Source organism: Microcaecilia unicolor, chromosome 3, assembly GCF_901765095.1.
Source record: "Microcaecilia unicolor chromosome 3, aMicUni1.1, whole genome shotgun sequence".
NCBI lineage: Eukaryota > Metazoa > Chordata > Amphibia > Gymnophiona > Siphonopidae > Microcaecilia > Microcaecilia unicolor.
The window spans coordinates 474,962,860-474,983,214 of NC_044033.1; the positions used below are offsets into that span (position 1 = coordinate 474,962,860).

The following is a 20,355-nucleotide window of genomic DNA, read 5'->3' on the forward strand; positions in this document are numbered from 1 at the left end:
AAGGCAGTAGAACGAGAGGACATGAAATGAGATTGAAGGGGGGCAGACTCAGGAAAGATGTCAGGAAGTATGTTTTCACAGAGAGGGTGGTGAACGCTTGGAATGCCCTCCCGCGGGAGGTGGTGGAGATGAAAATGGTAACAGAGTTCAAACATGCATGGGATATGCATAGAGGAATCCTGTGCAGAAGGAATGGATCCTCAGAAGCTTAGCTGAAATTGGGTGGCGGAGCAGGTGGGGGGAAGAGGGGGTGGTGGTTGGGAAGCAAGGATAGGGGAGGGCAGACTTATACGGTCTGTACCAGAGCCGGTGATGGGAGGCGGGACTGGTGGTTGGGAGGCGGGAAATACTGCTGGGCAGACTTATATGGTCTGTGCCCTGAAAAGGACAGGTACAAATTCAAGGTAAGGTATACACATATGAGTTTGTCTTGGGCAGACTGGATGGACCATGCAGGTCTTTTTCTGCCGTCATCTACTATGTTACTATGTTACTATGTTTGAGCACTGTAGTCTAAGGCTTTTCCTATAGTTAAATATTTATGAGAAATAGTGATATTATAAGAGGCACTTGAATAGTTTGGTTATTGTTCACAGTGTGATATTATAAAATTGAGTTTGAATTTTTTAACACTGTTCTCAGTTTTTAACATTAGCGCATGGCCATTAATGCAAAAAAACAAAAAAAAAACAACAGACATTTTTATGGCCACGGTAAAAAAAAGGTGTTAGTCTGTGGGAAAGACCTGCATAAGGACATGTTAAGACCACTTGTTACCACAGGTTGACAAAAGGACTCCTTGATTTATTAAGGCATCTTAAATTTCATTCAAGCAATAAACATTAATGGATTTAATACACATTAACCTATGAATTAATATATGTACAACTGATTTCCACACATTAAAAAGTTCTAAACTGGGATAAAAGTTTATTAACAAAAATGTGTGAAACAAGCCAAAAGATTTATGAAAATCTGAGGAAAAAAGCCTAATTTTCTGAAAATAAACCAAAAATATGTTGCCTGTGCACATCCCTAATGTCAACTCTTTTCTCCTGCCTTCCTTTAGATGGATGATAGTATTTTAATTCAAAACACCCAATTCCCATTTTATACACTTAGTGTGGTTCAAACTTAATAATGTATTACTACTTACCTTGGCACCTTTCGATCCCATTATGCCAATTATTCCTCTCAATCCTTGAGGTCCCTGACAACAGCAAAGGCAGTTGTGACAATGTTATATTCATAACCATGTACCAGATGACTTTTGTATCTTCAGATACACAATGATAATAACAAATACACTAAACTACTGAAAGATTTTATAATCCTGAAAGGCAACACTTGTAAAATAATGGCAGTGTTAAAAAGGCAAACATCTTAATTGTAGTCAAATCAAGACATTTTTGGATGTAATTTTAGAAAGGCTTACTATGAATAAAACTCCTCCCCATCTAACATTCCCTTTTTCTCTGCCCTCCCTGGGGGTAGCAGAATGCGTTTTGAGGGGGACCCCAACTCTGCCCCAACTCTATCTTTAGTTCCCACACTGATTTATATTTAGTCAACTTAATATAAATCATATACTCCCTAATTCTATAATACGGTGCCAAACATTATGCGTCATTTGTATGTGTATGTTATAGAATGCAACAAAACTATTACCATATACCAGGTATTAATTCTCAGATTGTATTTTTACAGAGCTAATGAACAATCAATAGTGATTCAAATTCAATAGCTATCAAAGCCACTTACTCTGGATCATCATCAGTCCATCGTTTTATTAACATTCTTTTTACTACTACAACGAAATGCTTTGATGTCCCCATGCATACCCCCACCCTCCCACTCTGTCAGACAGTCAAAGTAATGCTTTGATGTTTCTCTTACATATACACTATCTGCTACCTCATTTGCTTATTTCCGATCTGAGGAAGAAGGGCAACCTTTGAAAGCTAATCAAGAAATGTATTAAGTTATGTCCAATAAAAAAGGTATCATCTTATTTTCTTTTCCATGTTTTATTTTGTTTGATTTCTATTGATAACCTTTAAGAGTGGACTAACATGGCTACCACACCTCTCTACTACTTTTTTATAACTCATTTTCCACTTGATTTGTCTTAAAAATATTTTGAAACTCATAAAATTTCAAAATAGTTCACTTATCTTATCTTTTACTCTTTAGTAGGGGGGAGTCAAGGTAACATAAGTGAACTATTTTGAAATGCTACAAGTTCAAAATATTTTAAAGAAAAATCAAGTGGAAAATGAGTTATTGAAATTGAATCACTACTGACGGTCCATTACCTCTATAAGAATACATTCTGAGAATTAATACCTGGTGTATGGTGATAGTTTTGATATTATATACAGAGCACTGGGATTGAATAATATAGATATATAATTTGCCTGTTGAGAACTTTAGAAGGTGTTATAGAATACAAGCACTTAATAAGAACATAAGTATTGCCATACTGGGTCAGACCAATGGTCCATCTAGCTTAGTATTCTGTTTTCCAAACAGTGGCCAAGCCAGGTCACAAGTACCTGGCAGAAACCCAAATTGTGGCAGCATTCCATACTACAAACCCCAGGACAAGCAGTTGCTTCCCATATCTGTCTCAATAGCACACTATGGACTTTTCCTCCAGGAATTTGTCCAAACCTTTTTTAAACCCAGATACGCTAACCGCTGTTACCACATCCTCCGGCAAGGAGTTCCATATCTTAACTATTCGTTGAGTGAAAAAATATTTCCTATTTGTTTTTAAAGTATTCCCATGTAATTTCCTAGAGAGTCCCCTAGTCTTTGTACTTTTGGAACAAGTAAAAAATTGATTTACTTCCACTCGTTCTACACCACTCAGGATTTTGTAGACCTCAATTATATCTTCCCTCATCTGTCTCTTTTCCAAGCTGAAGAGCCCTAACCTCTTTTAGCTGTTCCACATACGAGAGAAGTTACAACTCTTTTATCATTTTGGTTGCTCTTCTTTTAACTTTTTCTAATTCCGCTATATCTTTTTTGAGATACAGAGACCAGAAATGAACGAAATACTGAAGGTGTGGATGCAGCATGGAGTGATACAAAGGCATTATACCTGGCAAGATATCAAAATGGTACAATACATTTTATGCTGCTTATCTAGAAATATGCACTGGATTTTCCCCCAGTCCATTTTAATAACAGCTTATAGACTTTTCTTTAGGAAGTTGTTGAAACCTTTTAGAAAAAACCTGCTAAGCTGCTTTTACCACATTCTGTGGCATAACTGTTCATGCTTACATTTAGGCATATTACTGCCAATTTATGCTAGTATTCTATAACATCATCTTGGCGCACAGATGCCCTTATAGAATGCTCAGTTCTAAATTGTGGCACCCAGTTATAGAATTGCCCCCATAGAGTATATTTATTCATTCAAATTGGACATTCACAAATCAAACAATAAAACTCCCAGCATAAGGTACAGGACAGAAACAGAATTTAAAAAACATTCTCTTCACACCTTGGTGTCACATCAGCAACAGCAAATTCCCTCTACTACCAGACACTTTGAAGTAACACAAAACCTTGCAAATAGACACTCAAACTGGAGAGTTGCACGGGAACGGGGTTTGCGGGAATCCCGCGGAACCCGTGGGATTCCCGCGGGGACAGAAGCAGTTCTGCGGGGATCCCTTGGGGACGGAAGCAGTTCCTGTGGGGTTCCCGTGTGGACAGAAGCAGTTTCTGTGGGGTTCCCGTGGAAGTGTATGCTGCACCTCTTGCCTCTCACCTACCGAGTACCAATTTCTTTGAATGCTGTCTCCTCCTCCTCCCTCCTTGCTTTAACAGCACAGATGTGGAAAGCCTCCATTAAGGAGGTGGTAGAGATACAAATGGTGGCAAAATTCAAAAAGGCATGGGATGAACACAGAGGATCTCTATTTAGAAAAAGGAAGTTATAAAAAACCTAAACTTAAATGGCTGCATGTGTGTGGATGTGTTGCATAACACTTACATGGTGACTCTGGCTGTGATAAACTAGGGCCGATACCGGGAGACCTGTATGGTCTGTGTCTCATAAATGGCAATCTGGTTTTGGATGGGCTGGAAAGGGTTTAGACAGCAACTTTAGTGGCTGGAACATGAAGACAGTTCTGGACAGACTTTTACGGTCTGTGTCCTGCAAATGAGAAGATGAATAGGCTGGAGTGGGCATTGAGGGCAACTCCAGCAGTTGGAACATAAAGATAGGGCCAGGCGGACTTCTATGGTCTATGTCCCAGAAACACCACAGAAAGACCGTAATCAAGTATATAATATCACATTCATTGTTGATTTAATCATGAATTGATAATGATTGTGACTATTGGGCAGACTGAATGGACCGATCCAGTTTTTATCTGCTGTCATTTACTATTACTATTAATCCTCTCTGCTTCCGGGCTGATGCGCAGACCTCAGCTCTGACATAAGCATGAGCATCAGATGTCACCTGACCTACTGGCGCGTGCATGTGGTGATCTCTTAGCACACAGTGCCAGTGAATCAGAGAAGTGTTATATGTGCGCACCAGAGTGTTCCAGCTTCCGTTCCTTCCTTGCCTGCAGTGCTGCGGCTCAAACCCAGAGATTGAGAGAGCTGACAGGAATTTTTTTTTAATGTACCATTAAATTCTTGTGGGTGAGGACAGGTTAAATTCTTGCGGGGACGGGTAAGATTCCCTGTGGGGACGGGCGGGGACGGGTTAGATTCCCCACGGGGATGGGCGGGGATGGGTTTGATTTCCTACGGGGATGGGTGGGGATGGGTTGGATTCCAGTGGGGACGGGTGGGGACGGGTTGGATTTCTGTCCCCCTGCAACTCTCTAACTCAAACTGCACTAACCCTACCTATGCAAAGCCAGCACTGCAAACATTCTAGAAAATCGATACACCTCTAGTAGGAAAAAGAACAGCCCAACATAGAATTTACAGGGTTGATATTCAATGCGATTTAACCAGCCAGAAATGGCCCCTGGCCAATTAAATTGCCTGTTCAGGGCTAACTGGTCATTTTCAGCGGCACTGTACCGCTGAAAATAACTGGCTAGTGCCGTACTCAAAACCAGCTATTTTGGGGGCATTCCAGAGCCGTGGAGGGGCATAATTGAAAGGGACGCCCAAGTTTTCCTGAGGACGTCCTCGCAAAACATCCTGATGGAGAGGCGGGGAAACCCGTATTATCGAAACAAGATGGACGTCCATCTTTCATTTCAATAATATGGTCGGGGACACCCAAATCTTGAAATTTAGGTCATCCTGAGAGATGGTCGTCCCTAGACTTGGTCGTTTCTGATTTTCGGCGATAATGGAAACCAAGGACGCCCATCTCAGAAATGATCAAATGCAAACCCTTTGGTCGTGGGAGGAGCCAGCACTCGTAGTGCACTGGTCCCCCTGACATGCCAGGACACCAACCGGGCACCCTAGGGGGCACTGTAGTGGACTTCAGAAATTGCTCCCAGCTACATAGCTCCCTTACTTTGTGTGTTGAGCCCCCCCCCAAAACCCACTACCCAAAACTTACACCACTACCATAGCCCTTACGGGTGAAGGGGGCACCTACATGTGGGTACAGTGGGTTTCTGGTGGGTTTTGGAGGGCTCACAATTATCACCACAACTGTAACAGGTAGGGGGGGTGGATCTGGGTCCACCTGCCTGAAGTGCACTGCACCCACTAAAACTGTTCCAGGGACCTGCATACTGCTGTCATGGGCCTGAGTATGATATTTGAGGCTGGCATAGAGGCTGGTAAAAAATATTTTTAAAGATATTTTTTGAGGGTGGGAGGGGGTTAGTGACCACTGGGGGTGTAAGGAGAGGTCATCCCCGATTTCCTCCGGTGGTCATCTGGTCAGTTCGGGCACCTTTTTGTGGCTTGGTCGTAAGAAAAACAGGACCAGGTAAAGTCGTCCAAGTGCTCGTCAGGTACGCCCTTTTTTTTCCATTATGGGTCGAGGACGTCCATGTGTTAGGCACGCCCAAGTCCTGCCTTCGCTAAGCCTCCGACACGTCCCCGAGAACTTTGGCCGTCCCTGCGACAGAAAGCAGATGGGGACGTCCAAAATCGGCTTTCGATTATACTGATTTGGACGACCCTGTGAGAAGGACGTTCATTTTCCGATTTGTGTCGAAAGATGGGCGTCCTTCTCTTTTGAAAAGGAGCCTGATAGTCAGCACTTGGCTGGTTAAGTGCTGATATTCAGAACTTAACTGTCCAGGTTAACCACATAAAAAGGACCACATAAATGTCAGTCCTATCTTTATGCAGTAACCCTTACCCGGTTAAGTGCTGAATATCACACTTAACCAGTTATGTGTTAGCCAGTTTCGCAAACCCAGAAATTCAATGCCAGTGCCCAGACATGGCCCAGCATTGAATTTCTGGGTTTCGCGTAATGCCGACACAGCCCTTTCACTTTGAATGGGCTGTGTTGGCATTGCTGTGCGACAGCTGCTAGCGCGGCTTAGTAAACAGGGGGGTAAAATTTGTTTTAAATTTGATGTCTATTTGGTTATTCCACTTGAAGTCCTGGTTACTATTTCTTGTTGATTTTCTCCTAAGTCCTTTTCCAGGATCTAATTTTCCTCTTCCTCATTGTCTGTCCTCTTCCTCCTCTATATTAAACTTTGACTGATCCTTCTGTTTCATTTTTTTCATCTCTGGATTTTTTAAGCCCTTCCTCATACTCAGTCTCCCTCATTCACCTACTTACCAGCTTTTTTTCTTACCTCTCTTGTTCTCCCATTTCTACCTGTCTTATTCTTTACCAGTTCATATTTCCTGTCTTTCACCCACTTTCTAGTCTCCTTTTGAACCCATTGCATTCATTGCCTCCCCAGGTTATGTCTTTGCCTCTCACCCTCTTACCAATCCCAGCTACTTTCCTGTCACTCATCCCCCCCTCCAGCTTCAATCTTTGTCTTACTCCTATATTCAGGCTCCCATTTCCCTTTTTACCTTCCCTTGATCCACCCTTTCTTACCTCCTTCAATTATCTGGCCTTTTCCTTTGTTCCTCACCTTCTTCATAGCCCTCCCTCTCTTTTTCCCCATTCCCCATCATCCTTTGCCCCGCCTCTCTTCTCATTCTTTACCAGCATCAAGTATTTTACACCACATTCATTGCTGGTTTAACCATGAATTGATAATGAGTGTGAATGTTGGGCAGACTGGATGGACCATTCAGGTCTTTATCTGCCGTCATTTTCTTTCTGTGTTCTCCCATTCTTCAGCCCCCTTCTGCGAACTGCCCCTCCCTTTTAGCCACCAAGTCCAGACCCAGCTTCCTTCTCCCTCTTGCCCCTTTTGTCAACCCACAGCTCCCTTCTCTCAACTGTTCCTTTTTACACCCCCAAATTCAGCTCCAACCCATTTCTTCCACTTGCCCCTCTTTTCGGTCCTCAGCTGTAGTCCCTGCCCCCTTCTCTCAAACTTCCGCCAACTCCAGCTGACGCTCCCATCTTCTACATACCTCCTTTTTTAGCCCCCTTTTCTCACACACCCTCTTTTTGCAGCCTCCAGCTCCAGCCCTCTTCTCCCTCTTGATCCCTTTTCAGCCTTCAGCTCCCTTCTCACCTGTCCACTTTATCCAGCCCCCTTCTCACACCTGCCCCTTTTAAAAGCTTCCAGTTGCAGCTGCAGCCCCCTTTTCACACACTTCCACTTTTGCAGCCCCCAGCTCCAGTCTTCTCCTAACTTCCCTGATGTTTAAAACTATTTGCAGAGCAACGGGAGCATCTTTTTTTCACTGCTGCTGTTCTGACTACCCTCAAAATGACTCTTGCCACAGGCACCATGTGCTATACAAGTCAGAGACTACTGTTATGACCCGGTAGTACTGAGCCCCTGTGCCCCGACTGAGCACGGCAGAGATGGAGTGACACCGCACTCGGTCAGGCAGCCAGACAACCCCTAGCTTCACCTGGGAAGCGACCACCGCTCACCGGGAGTTGAGCCCCCAGCTGCAGGCGGCCACCAGGACTTCAGGAACCGGCGGGGTTGCACAGCCGCTGACCAGGATAGCAGGAAACAGACACAGTCCAGAACCAGTACTCCAACAGGCAAAAAATAGTCAAATCAGTCCAGAGTCAAGGCAGCAAACAAGCAAAATCCGAGATAACTAGCCAAGGTCTGGTACACAGGAAAACAGGAACAGAAAGAAGTCGGTGAACAGCACTCCGACAGCAACTCCTCAGACCAAATGAGGCCAAAGCAATGAAGGCCTGGAGGCAGTGCTTTAAATAGTGAAGAAATCTGAGCAAACCAAACTCAGGTGAAGCCAACATGGCTGCCCCCATAGGAGATCCTCCCAAGACCAAATATGGAGTTCCTTCCTGATCTCGTTTATACAAGATGGCCGCCCCCTCCTGAGCTAGCCAAGATGGCCGCTGCCCGTGCTCTAAGCCGGATGACGGCTGCCAGACTTGGGAAACTGAAACAGACCCATCCTGGAGAAACATCAAAAAGCCGGCTAGCTCTGCCGGACCGCACCTCGCTGGCGAATCAGACGCGTAGGTGAGGAACGTAACAACTATCTACTTCCGGTTCGCAAACCCAAATGTATAACATTATTCATTTGTGGTCTTGTATTCATTGCTTTCTGAAACTGATACTACTATTTGGGACAAATCCTATTTAAGCTCAATTGAAACTCTAAAATCTTATTACTCAAATGTAAAGGAATACACCCTCTCTTATAGAGCTGAACTCCTCTATGGTACTGGTTCCTATATTTTTTTTTTTTTGGGGGGGGAGAGATGTTTTTCCATAAAATAAGCAATATATCATATACCAATAAACATAAAATGAAACATAGCTTACTTTTTCTTTGCCATCCCTTGAACAGAGAAACAGACACTCAAATTTAGCCTACTCTTTGGTGTTCCCTAGGAGGTCAACATGAGAATGTTTGAAATGGCTAAATTTTATAAAACTAAAAAAGTCAATAGTGTTATTGAACAGAAAATACTTTACTGGAGGGCCTTGAGCGCCAATTTCCCCAGGAGGTCCCTCATCACCTTCTTCACCCTGAAGGGAAAACACATCATTATTACTCATCAAGTATAGAAAGGCAGAACACTTATAGACAGGGCATTATATAAAGAGAGCAGAGAGAGGAAAGAGTTGTACAACACAATAACAACAAAAAAATGAAACAGTGTATAGGTATGAAAAACCCAATGCATATACCCACAAAACAATATGGTGCATAAGTGCCAACTTTTCAAAATGGCTGGGGGGGGTGCTAAACACAATACACAATACCCCTCCCTGGACAAAATGAAGGAGCTTGCTCAATATAGGGGGTGTTCAGCACCCACTTGCACCCACAGAGCTGGCTCCTATGATATGGGGCTAATTCACACTATCTGTGCTCCTAATATGCAGTCACACAGCTAAGAAACAGATATCAAAAATGTGCAGGAATTTCATTTAGAAATCCCTGTACTTGAATTTCAGTGTAGACTTTGTTGTGTTTGATATGGTCGATCACCAGGTGTTAACTGACCATTTGTCTGAGCCTGATGTTGAATGTATAGTTCTTAAATGGTTCTATTCATTCTAACACAAAGATCATCATAAAAAGTGAATATTGAAAACAGTTCTTCAAATCCTTGGCAACTGTGTTATGGGGTCCTACTAGGCTCAATTATTTATCCAACTTTATTTAATATCGATCTGAAACCTCTGAGAAAACTTCACAGTGTGGGTTTTTAATATTTTTATGCATGCTGACAATATTCAGCTATATGTTTCAGTTTACTCTAAAGTACTATGAATTAGAAAGATTTCTTCTCCTTTCCCTGACTTTGTGGCCAGTGTTTACTAACACACAGACTAGTGCAGTTTTAAGCATTTACAAAGTGGGTATGACTTGTTGTCCGTTACTCCTTAGCTTGTCCTGTACCTTCAATGATCTAGAATAACAAGACTGGATGCGCATAGTTTTAGGCGATGGGATACCAACTAAGCATATTCTATATATCACGCCTAAATCTAGGCACTGTTTATAGAATATGCTTAGGCAAAAATGTTTTCTGCGTGGATTTTTTAGGTGCCATATATAGAATCCCCCCCCCCCCAAGCGATATTCTATAAAAGACGCATAACATTTATAGAATAGCACACAAAAGTTTCAGTAATAATTTTGAGGTGCTACTTATAGAATTTACCCCTAAATGTGTAAAATAAAGTGTAGGACATTCAGCAGAGTAAGTGGGTATTAGTATAACTAAAGCCTTATTCATAAATTCTTAAAAAAAAAAAAAAAAAAGCAAATGCCTTCAAAAAATGATTCTTTTCCTTTAAATATTTACATCTATATTTATATTTTACTTCTAAAATAGACTCTGGCCAATTTTGGTTACTTGAGACTTTTTTTCTTTCAGAAACTAAAATACAGCTGTTGTCCTGATGGCAGTACTCAAAAAATGACATTTGACTGGAGAAACAGGGTGCTATGAAGCTTTATTACAGCAGTACAGGAATTATAGTACCTTCTGCAGCAATTACAAGAAATACAAAAGGTACCTTCTGTTTGTGTATCACTCTATTAAAGAAAAAAAGTAACAAAAGTCTTTGTTCGTGGCCCTTTGATTACCTGTCTCTGATTTCACCATGGAAACCTGGATTGAGAAATAAACAAATTTCTTCCTTCCTGCACATATAATATAGAGAAGATGGTGCCAGGCTCCAGCATCAGTGACTGAGAGAAAAGCAATCTTACTATGATCTTATAAGATACTCTTCTATTCGTGCCTTAGAGCTAAGGGTTCATAGGAAAACTGCCATCATAATATTCCCATTTTCATGTCTCATCTCTTAAAATTAAAACCTGAAATGGTTTGTCTTTTTTTTTGTTGTTGTTGTTGTTGTTGTTGTTGTTAGATTCAGAATATTTGAAAGAAATTGCCTAAAAGGATGTGTACTTAATTACAAGCACTATTTCTAGGGCAGGCATTTAAAAAAAAAACCCTGACGATTTTTACAAGTTGTAGATGATACCTTTTCATTGGACTAACAATATATCCACAACAGGCTTTCAGCAGTTATCCTCTCTCTGTATTACGCATGTTTCTGTCTCTCTATAGCTGCTGTCTGCTCCTGTTGCTACTCAACCCCATTCTGATGCACCATGGCACTTGTGCCCCCCCCAAACCCCCACCACAGCTGCTGTCCTTCTCCATTGTAACCTACTGTGGTACTTGAAGACATCCCAGGGTGACACCAAAGCAGGAAATTATTTTTATTGCACATGTCTGTGGTGCAATTATTTTGAAGAAGCTCAAATGCCCATACTTTGCTGTCTACACTGAACTTGTTGCTCTCTGTCTCAACATAGCTGCTGACTGCTCCTGTTCTTGCATGAACTCCATTCTGACCCACCGTGGCATATGACCACACCTCCCTGAGGCCTAGAGGTGATATTAAAGTAGGAGGCTATTTCTACTGTACATACATGTGGCCAGGGGCGTAGCCAGACACCCAATTTTGGGTGGGCTTGGACCTAAAATGGGTGGGCAGAAGAACTCTGCCTTGTCCCACAAGTGATTTGGTCTCTCCCTCTCTTGCCTGCAAGTCATATGGTCTCTCAAACATCCTCCCCTCCCCTGCATACCTTTTAAATAGCAGATTTTCATCGACAGCGAGCAGTAACTAATACACACTGCTCATGTTTGCCCCACAGCCTTCCCTCTGATGAAACTTCCTGTTTTCGCATAGGTGGGAATACATCAGTGGGAAGGCTGTGGGGCCGGTGCGAGCAGTATGTATCAGTCGCTGCTCACTGCAGGCGAAGATCTGCTATTTACAAGGTATGCAGGCAGTTGTTGGGAGTTTTCAGCTGGTGGGGTTTGGGAATCCTGCCAACCACATCATAAGTGTGCTGCTACTGGGTGGGCCCGAGCCCAAAGTGGGTGAGCCTGGGCCCACCCAGGCCCACCCTTGGCTACGCCACTGCATGTGGCATGCTCCTTAGTGCACTCCTTCAGGCAATCAAATGAACCCAAGCAGTTCATTCCATTTATTCACACCTAATTTTTGCTTCCAGTGCGTCAATTTGAGCAAATCCTGGTATTGTGCATTCAGTAAGCCACCTGTGAACCCACAACCACTGCCCATCCCTGATGTTCTAAGGTAAGATGCTGTAGTGCCTATTAAATCCTATCAGCAGCCACTAACATCCCTTGCTGATTCTCGTTTGCTTTCTGAACCCTGTTAAAGTAGATCTTAATTCTTGTCCAATCAAGAATAAATAGCATCTTATCTATGACACCAGCATCCATCATCATTTGCAGATTTTATGTGTAGCAGAGACATGGTTTCAGCCTAGAGATTCTGCATATTTAATCCAGGTCTGCCCACCAAATTTTGTGTATGTATCCACAGAACAATCTTTAAAATAGGGGGGAGGGGGCTGAAATCATTTATTCAAAACATTTGTCTTTTTCTCAACTATCCCTTTAGCGCATCAGTGTACTCTGTTTTTTTTCTTATTACTGGGGAATGATCATTTAGGGGCCCTCTTACTAGGCTGTTAGGGTGCTAACAAGTGCTTAACACACCTTAAAATGGCATATTGTGGGACACACTCAGGTGTCCTGCCGTAACTGCAAAATGTGTGCATATCGTTCTGCATTAAGGGCCCCTTTTTACCAAGCTGAGGCAAAAGGGGGCTATTGCTGGCGTCGGCGCATGTTTTATACACGCGCCAAGGCCCCCTGCTGGTAAAAGGGAAGACTCGCTTTCCTACATAAAATGGCCGGGCGGCAAGTGCTTTACTTGCCGTGCAGCCATTTCAGGGGGAAGCCCTTACCGCCACCCATTGAGGTGGCGGTAAAGGCTACCGCGTTAACCCGGCGGTAACTGGTCAGTGCGCTGCACTGACTGATTATCGCTGGGTATACTCCGGCGCTACAAAAATAACTGCATTTTATAGCACCAGAAATGACGGCTCACTAGGGGTTGGAAGTACCGCCGGGCTGCTGTGGTAGCCCGGCGGTACTTCCTGTATAGTGAATGGTAAGCCCACATTGGGCTTACTGCCGCTTAGTAAAAGGAACCCTAAATTGTTTTGTTTTGGGTTTTATGTGGTGAGGGGGGGGGGCATTCCTACAGTAAACAGCGTATCTACATTACATTGTAGAGGCGTGGCTGCCATACAATTCGCAGGTTAGTAGTGGAGCAAAGAGCTATTGTTTTGGAGAGTCAAACAGTAGTGGAGAGTAATCAGGTAACAATATAATTATGCGACAAGTAGATAGGAGCCATGGTCAGGGTTTGGAGGTCTGAGAAATTATGTATGGTTTGAAAGTTTGGGGAGAGGCAGATCCATTCCTGTGGAATTTGTTTTCTTCTAACAGAGAAATGATGATTGGAAAGGTGGGTTCACAGGAAGAGGTGTTTTTTTGTGAAAATGGGGGTGGGTAGATGTTTCTGTGTCTGCTGGCAAGAAGCACATTGGGAAAAGGAGGAACAGTCTCTGAATAGTTTGGTGAAGGAATGGGAAGGAATAGTGGAGGGTATTTTTGATGACATAGCACCATAGAGGGATGTTAGAACAGGGAATGAACAGAGGCAACCTTGGTCATATCATATTTGAAATCCCTGAAAAGAAGGGGCAAAGGTTGGAGAGACAACAGTGTTGCTCTCCTTCTGAACATGCTAAATCAGTGTTTCCCCAAGTCCAGTCCTGGAGTACTGCTTGCCAGTCAGGTTTTCAGGATATCCACAATGAATATTGTGAAAGATCCTGCCCTCCGCACGAGGGTCTTCGGGATCTTGCCTCCACCCTGGCCACTCAGCCTCCCGGCCCCCTGCAGTCCACAGGGCAGGGCTCAAAGAAAATAAACTCCAAAAAGGTATAAACTGCCTCCATTATATGCAAATCTCTTTCATGTATATTCATTGTGGATATCCTAAAAGCCTGACTGGCAAGGGGTACTCCAGGACCAGGCTTGGGAATCACTCTGCTAAATCATGTTGGTGGAGGGCAGTGACAAAATCTAGTCATGTTATCTGCTATGCTAAGAAGACTTATTTCTGTAACTTAGTCATTCCTTGACATGCAAGACTAAAGAACTTTATAAGAGCATAAGAATAGCTTTACTGGGTCAGAACCAATAGTCCATCTACTTCCAAAATTCAGGTCACAAGTACCTGACAGAATCCCAAAGAGTAGCAAGATTCATGCTACTGATCCCAGGGACAAGCAGTGTCTTTCCCCATGTCTACCTCAATAGCAGACTATGGACTTTTCCTCCAGGAACTTTTTTTTTTAACTCAGATACCCTAACCGCTGATATCATATCATCTGGTAAGGAGTTCCAGAGGGTAGCTGTTCGTTGAGTAAGAAAATATATCCTTCTATTTGTTTTAAAAGTAGTACCATGTAACTTCCTTGAGCGTCCCTTAGTCTCTGTACTTTTTGAAAGAGTAAAAAATCAATTTATGTTTACCAGTTCTACACCATTCGGTATTTTGCAGACCTCTATCATATCCCCACTCAGCCATCTCTTTTCCAAGCTGAGAAGTCCTAACCTCTTAAGCCTTTCCTAATCATTTTGGTTGCCCTTCTTTGAACCTTTTCTAATACTGCTATATCTTTTTAAAGATACAGCGACCAGAATTGCACACAATACTCAATGTGTGGTCTCACCATGGAGCGATACAGAGGCATTATAATATTCTTTGTCTTATTTTCTATCCCTTTCCTAATCATTCCTAGCATTCTATTTGCTTTTTTGGCTGCCACCACACACTGGGCAAAAGATCTAGTGTATTGTCTATGATGACACCAAGATCTTTTTCTTGGGTGCTGACACCTAGGGTGGAACCTAGCATCAAATAACGATGATTTAGATTATTCTTCCCAATGTGCATCACCTTGCAGTTGTCCATGTTAAATCTCATCTGCCATTTGGATGCCCACCCTGCAATTTTTTACAATCCACATTTGTTTTAACAACTTTTGAATAGTTTTGTGTTATCTGAAAATGTAATCACCTCACTCGTCATTTTCATTTCCAGATAATTAATAAATGTTAAATAGTGCCTGTGCCAGTACAGATCCCTGGGGCACTCTACTATTCACTCTCATCCACTGAGAGAATTGGCTATTTAAACCTACCCTCTGTTTTCTATCCATCAACCAATTCCTGATCCACAACAGAACATTGCCTTCTATCCCATGGATTTTTATTTTTCTCAGGAGTCTCTCATGAGGGACTTTGTCAAAAGCTTTCTGAAAACCTAGACACACTACATCAACTGGCTCACCTTTATCCATGTTTATTCATGCCTTTGATAAAATGAAGCAAATTGTGAGGCAAGACTTCCCCTGGCTGAATCCATGCAGATTCTGTCCCATTAAACCATGTTTGTCTATGAGTTCAGTAATTTTATTCTTTATAATAGTTTCTACTATTTTGCCCAGAACTGACATCAGGCTTACTGATCTGTAATTTTCTGGATCACCCCTGGCTCCCTTTTTAAAAATAGGTGTTACTATATGCATTTATCCCAGGCGCAAAGAACGCACTCTCCCATTAACTATGTTCTACTGTCCTCCATTCGGGAGGCAGAGAAAGGCCCATGCAAAATTTCTGACCATGCAATGATATGAGTGGATTGGGTGGTGATCAGTGCTGAGCAGGTACCAATGGTGTGGAAATTTCCTTTACATATTTATGGGATACTAGATTTATGACATATCTCTCGGACTGTTGGCATAGGTACAAACTGAATAATGCTGCACATGATGATAACCCTATTTTATTCTGGGAAGCAGCAAAAGTGGTTCCCCGGGAGGATATCATTAGTTATTCTTCTCACAAAAAGAAAACCAGAGATCAGGACATTATTCGCTTGGAACATAAGGTCAGGGTTGCTCGTCAACGACATGGGGCTCTAGTTACTGATGACACTAAGCAAGACCTATTGACTTTGCAGACCACTTTGAATGAATTGTTGCACCAACGGGCCAAAAAGTCACTGACCTATTATAAGTATCACCGTTTTAAACATGGTAACAAAGGGGGACAATTTCTAGCCTGGTTGATTTCTACCCAAGTGGTACCCAGAAGGGTGGTGGCACTTAGGGACAGGAGGGGACAGCTCCAACATACGAATGTGGGAATATGTCAAATCTTTAAGGAGTACTGTATCCCATTGTATGCCCTTGGGCAACACATGTATCTTGAAAATGTAGAAGTTCCTAAACTGTCTTCAAAGGATAAGGACCTCTTGAATTCCCCCTTAACGTTTGATGAAATCGCCTGGGTGATTAAGTAGAGCTTCTTGTTAAAGGCCCCGGGAACTGACAGATATAGGGTGAAATTTTATAAACTTATGGGGAAGCATATTATTCCACCCCTTCGAGGGCACGACAGGGTTGTCCTTTGTCTCCACTATTGTTTCTTCTGACTCCAGTCTCCTTTATTAGGGATGTCCTTTCCACCCCAGCGGTGAAATGGGTGGGGACAGACAAGTATACATTTAAAATAGTGGCCTTTGCAGCAGAAGGGGAGCCAGGATGAGGCAGGTTGACGGCGCGGGAGAGAGCGAGAGTTGACTTCCACCAGTGTCTGCGCACATTTTCAGTGCAACAGGACAAAAAAAAATAGGTGCCGGCAGAACTCCGTTTAAGGGAGCAGCCACTCCCCTGGCGCCCCACCTAGCTATGCCACTGCTTTGCAGATAATCTGTTGGTACATCTCACAGATCCTAAGAACTCTTTTAAGGTGTTATTGAATATGTTCTGGGAATACGGGATTACTCTCTCTCAGCTCTGCCTCTGGTCCCGCCCTTGCGGAAACAGGAAATGAGGACGGGACCAGAGGCAGAGCTGAGAGAGAAGGGAAGGCAGGCTGAAGCGCCATACCTGCTCGCCTTTCACTGATGCTGCCGGACCTTGACGTAAGAACTTTTAAATTCTGGGTGGCACGCAGGAAGGCGAGGAGCAGGCAAAGAACTGGGAGAAGAGGGCGGCCAGCACAGGTCGGGCTAGCACTCGGAGGAGAGGGAAAGGGAGGGGGCCTGGAAATTGGAGGAGAAGGAGGGAGGGGACCTGGAACTCGGAGGAGAGGGGGGCCTGGAACTTGGGGGGAGGGAGGGGGCAATTCTCCCGCGATTCTCTCCTCCCCTCGATTTGTACCTGAACTTTCTCTGGCTGGCTGGCTTCCCTTCCCTCTCACTGTTCCGCCCTCTGACATCACTACATTTTGACGCGAGGGCGGGGCAATGAGTGGTTATGGATGTTACAAACTCAGGCATCCAGATGTAGAACGTTGGAGGTGCAAATTATTATATAGGATAAGCCCCATTGCAAATTATGGGATTTGAGGTAAATAATATTTATTAACAAGCATCACACCTTGATAAATAGATCCCTTAGATGTACACAGCTGTTGCAGGCTGAAATCTAGTCAGCACAGTTTAGCCAGCTAAATTTAAAGCTATTTTCAGCTGCAAACCAGCCAGCTAAAATGATCCTCTGTAAAATTTTTGGTATTCTGAGTAATTGTAAGAGGGGAACTGTAGAAGGAAACGCAGAATAGGCAGGGAAAATAATCTGATGGTTCTCGTAGTCTCTTTCAATTCAAACTAATCATGTAACTATTCAGTTGTGAATGTTACTGACAGAGATGCAGTATGTGTGTCATTACAAATGAATGCAATGAGAAACTGAATATATTAGTATTTAATGGGGTTATAGAGATCCTATGTAACTTTACACTTGGGCACGCACTACAATACTTTGCATGACCTGCCTTGATGTATTTTCATACATGAGCAGTGCAGTGGTTCTTTTTTTCTGACTCCTCATCAGTCTTTCATGCCTGCTGGTCTATGTAATACAGATTTGTCTTACCTTATGGCCTTGTTTTCCTGGCTCACCAACCTCTCCTTTAGCACCTTTGTGACCCTAAAATAAACAAAGAAGCTGGTACAACTTGTTGTCGATAGCACATGGTCAGCCATTCATGTTTTTATTATTCAGAGATGTTCACAAAATGAATGGATAGCCATTTTAAACACACTGTCTATCAACCTCTATAAGTTCTCTCATTTTGTAATACCTTTCCTGAAAATGCTAGGATGGGACGAAATCCTCCTGTTTTCTTGGGCACAAGGGAATAGAATCCCTTCTTCCTCTAGTGGCATGGGTTCAACTGTAGAAGGGCGGAGATTTCCTCTTCAGGTACCTGAAAGCTGAAGTTAAGATGCTCTCGGTGGGAAATTTGGTGGTCTCTAATGCCAATGTAGTGTGTAACCAAGATGGACTATTTGAAAAACCCACTGGTCAGAGGTTACAAGGGGCCACCTTTGATGGAAAAAATTCAGCCTCCCCTTACCAGTATCTGTCTGGGATGGTTACTTATACTGCGGCTATGCTCTCGTGGAGCCAGTAAAAAGCTCATTCCCTGCTTTGAATGGGGAGCCGGCTGGGACTTCAATGGTCAGGACTGACGAGGCTGAGAATGCTGGGCCTAGGGGTTCTGAGCAGAACAAGAAGGCGGCGGAAACCTTTGCCTTTGAGAGCAGTAGGGTCGCCATCTAGGCCCACTCTTAAACCTCCTGAAAGAAGAGGCTGCAGCTGGAGACTGCTGAGGCAGGGACTGGATGCTATCAGTATGTTTCTTGATGAGGTCAGCAATCTCCACCATCTTGTCCCCAAAAAGATTGTCTCCTCAGCAAGGTACATCTGCCAACCTCTCCTGAACCGCTGGTCCCAGGTCAGAGACACGCAGCCATGAGAGTCTGTACATCCCCACACCCATGGCGGAGAGTCTGGATGCAATATCACTTGTAAGCACCCCTGGCCAGATACTTCATGTACTCCAGCTGATTTTTGGCCAACTGGTGAAGCTCTGTGGCCTGCTCCTAAGGGAGATAATCCACAAGACTTAGCATACTGCATACCAAAGATTTCAAGTAAAGGCTCATATAGAGCTGGTAGGACTGGATGCAGGCAATAGGCAAACTCCAAAAAGAGTCTAGTGTCCGAGCCTCTCTACCCGCAGGAGCCGAAGCATCAGTCCTGGAACGCCTAGCTTGACAACCAAAGAGTGGTGAGGCAGCTGGGCCCTCTCAAATCTGGGAGCCTTCTGGATATGTTACTGCATATCCACCTTCTTTGGTGTGACCTGAACTGAGAGGGGAGATTTTCCAGTTCTTCATCAGTGCATCTTTAAGGACAGGATGCAACGGTACTGTGACCCCTTCCTTAGGAGGTGACTCATAGTTCAGAACAGATAACATCTCCCCACTGGGCTCCTCCTCTGTCTCCAACTTTAATGGGATAGCTGAAGCCAGGTGGAGATTTACTTCTCTCTTGAGGCGGGGATGGATCAGAAGGAATCCCATAAGACTCCTCCTCTGAAAAGTAATAAGAGTCTTCTTCTGAGTCCCATGAGTGGTCCCAATCAGACTCCTCTTCGTACTCAGACCAGACCGAGTGAGTCTGTGCCTGTCCTCAGTGGAACCACATCCACACCCAAGGTCAATGCTTCCGATGCTGATGTCGATGGATCAGCCTTCAAGGAGCTAAAAAGTCTCTCCTGTTGCACCTGACACACCCTCTGTGTCCTCAGCTGCATTTTTAAAAAGTACAAGAGTTAGGTTCATGGTTAGGTCCAAGGCACCAGCTGTACCCAGAGTGCGGGTTCATTACTGAAATCACATTGGGGGCACCATTTGAAGCCAGGGGGGGATCTTCATTAACATTGAGAAAAGAATCGCGGCCAAATTAAATTCCTCAATTGTGAACCTCAAAAAGGGGCAGCATTCAAATTCAGGTCAACGCTCCGGCCTAAGTAGGCCTAGCAATTTGTGAAACATAAAGGAAACTTTAAAAGCCAAAAAAACTAAAACTATTATAAAGGGAACAAGAGAGGATAAAATAAAAACAAAAATAAAGAAAAAACCTGCATGGGTAGGCACTGCGAATGAAAAGAAACACATACAGTTAGGAGAACACAATGACGTCCTTCTTGCTCCTCGAAAAAATGAAGACTGAGGGACCTGCACTCACGCATCAGGCGAGTACGCACCTGCCCATGCATGGTGAAATGCTCCTAGAAACTTCTACAATCTTCTCGCTAGTCATTATCCGCACTGAGCTCTGTCACATGTCACCCAACTGTGACAATACAACTGGCCTGCTTGTCCTCAGAGACTATAGAATTATTCTTAGAAATTTTCTAGAGAAACTTGGGTCCCTGTTTATTAAGCCGCGCTACAGGCATGCTAGTATTTTTAGCATGCACTAATGCTAGAGACACCCATAGGAATATATGGGTGTCTCTAGCATTAG

At 43.5% G+C, this 20,355-nt stretch overlaps 1 protein-coding gene across 1 annotated transcript in view; it reads right to left on the minus strand.

Annotated features, from left to right (window-relative positions):
* The window catches only part of COL9A1 (collagen type IX alpha 1 chain), a 285,908-nt gene that overhangs the window by 137,250 nt on the left and 128,303 nt on the right, over positions 1-20,355 (minus strand). The window contains exons 18-20 of the mRNA XM_030199004.1: positions 17,911-17,964; positions 9,015-9,068; positions 1,157-1,210 (exon numbers count right to left, since the gene is read on the minus strand). Of these exons, the coding sequence (XP_030054864.1) occupies positions 1,157-1,210; positions 9,015-9,068; positions 17,911-17,964 (162 nt within the window). The remainder of the gene's footprint in view (positions 1-1,156; positions 1,211-9,014; positions 9,069-17,910; positions 17,965-20,355) is intronic.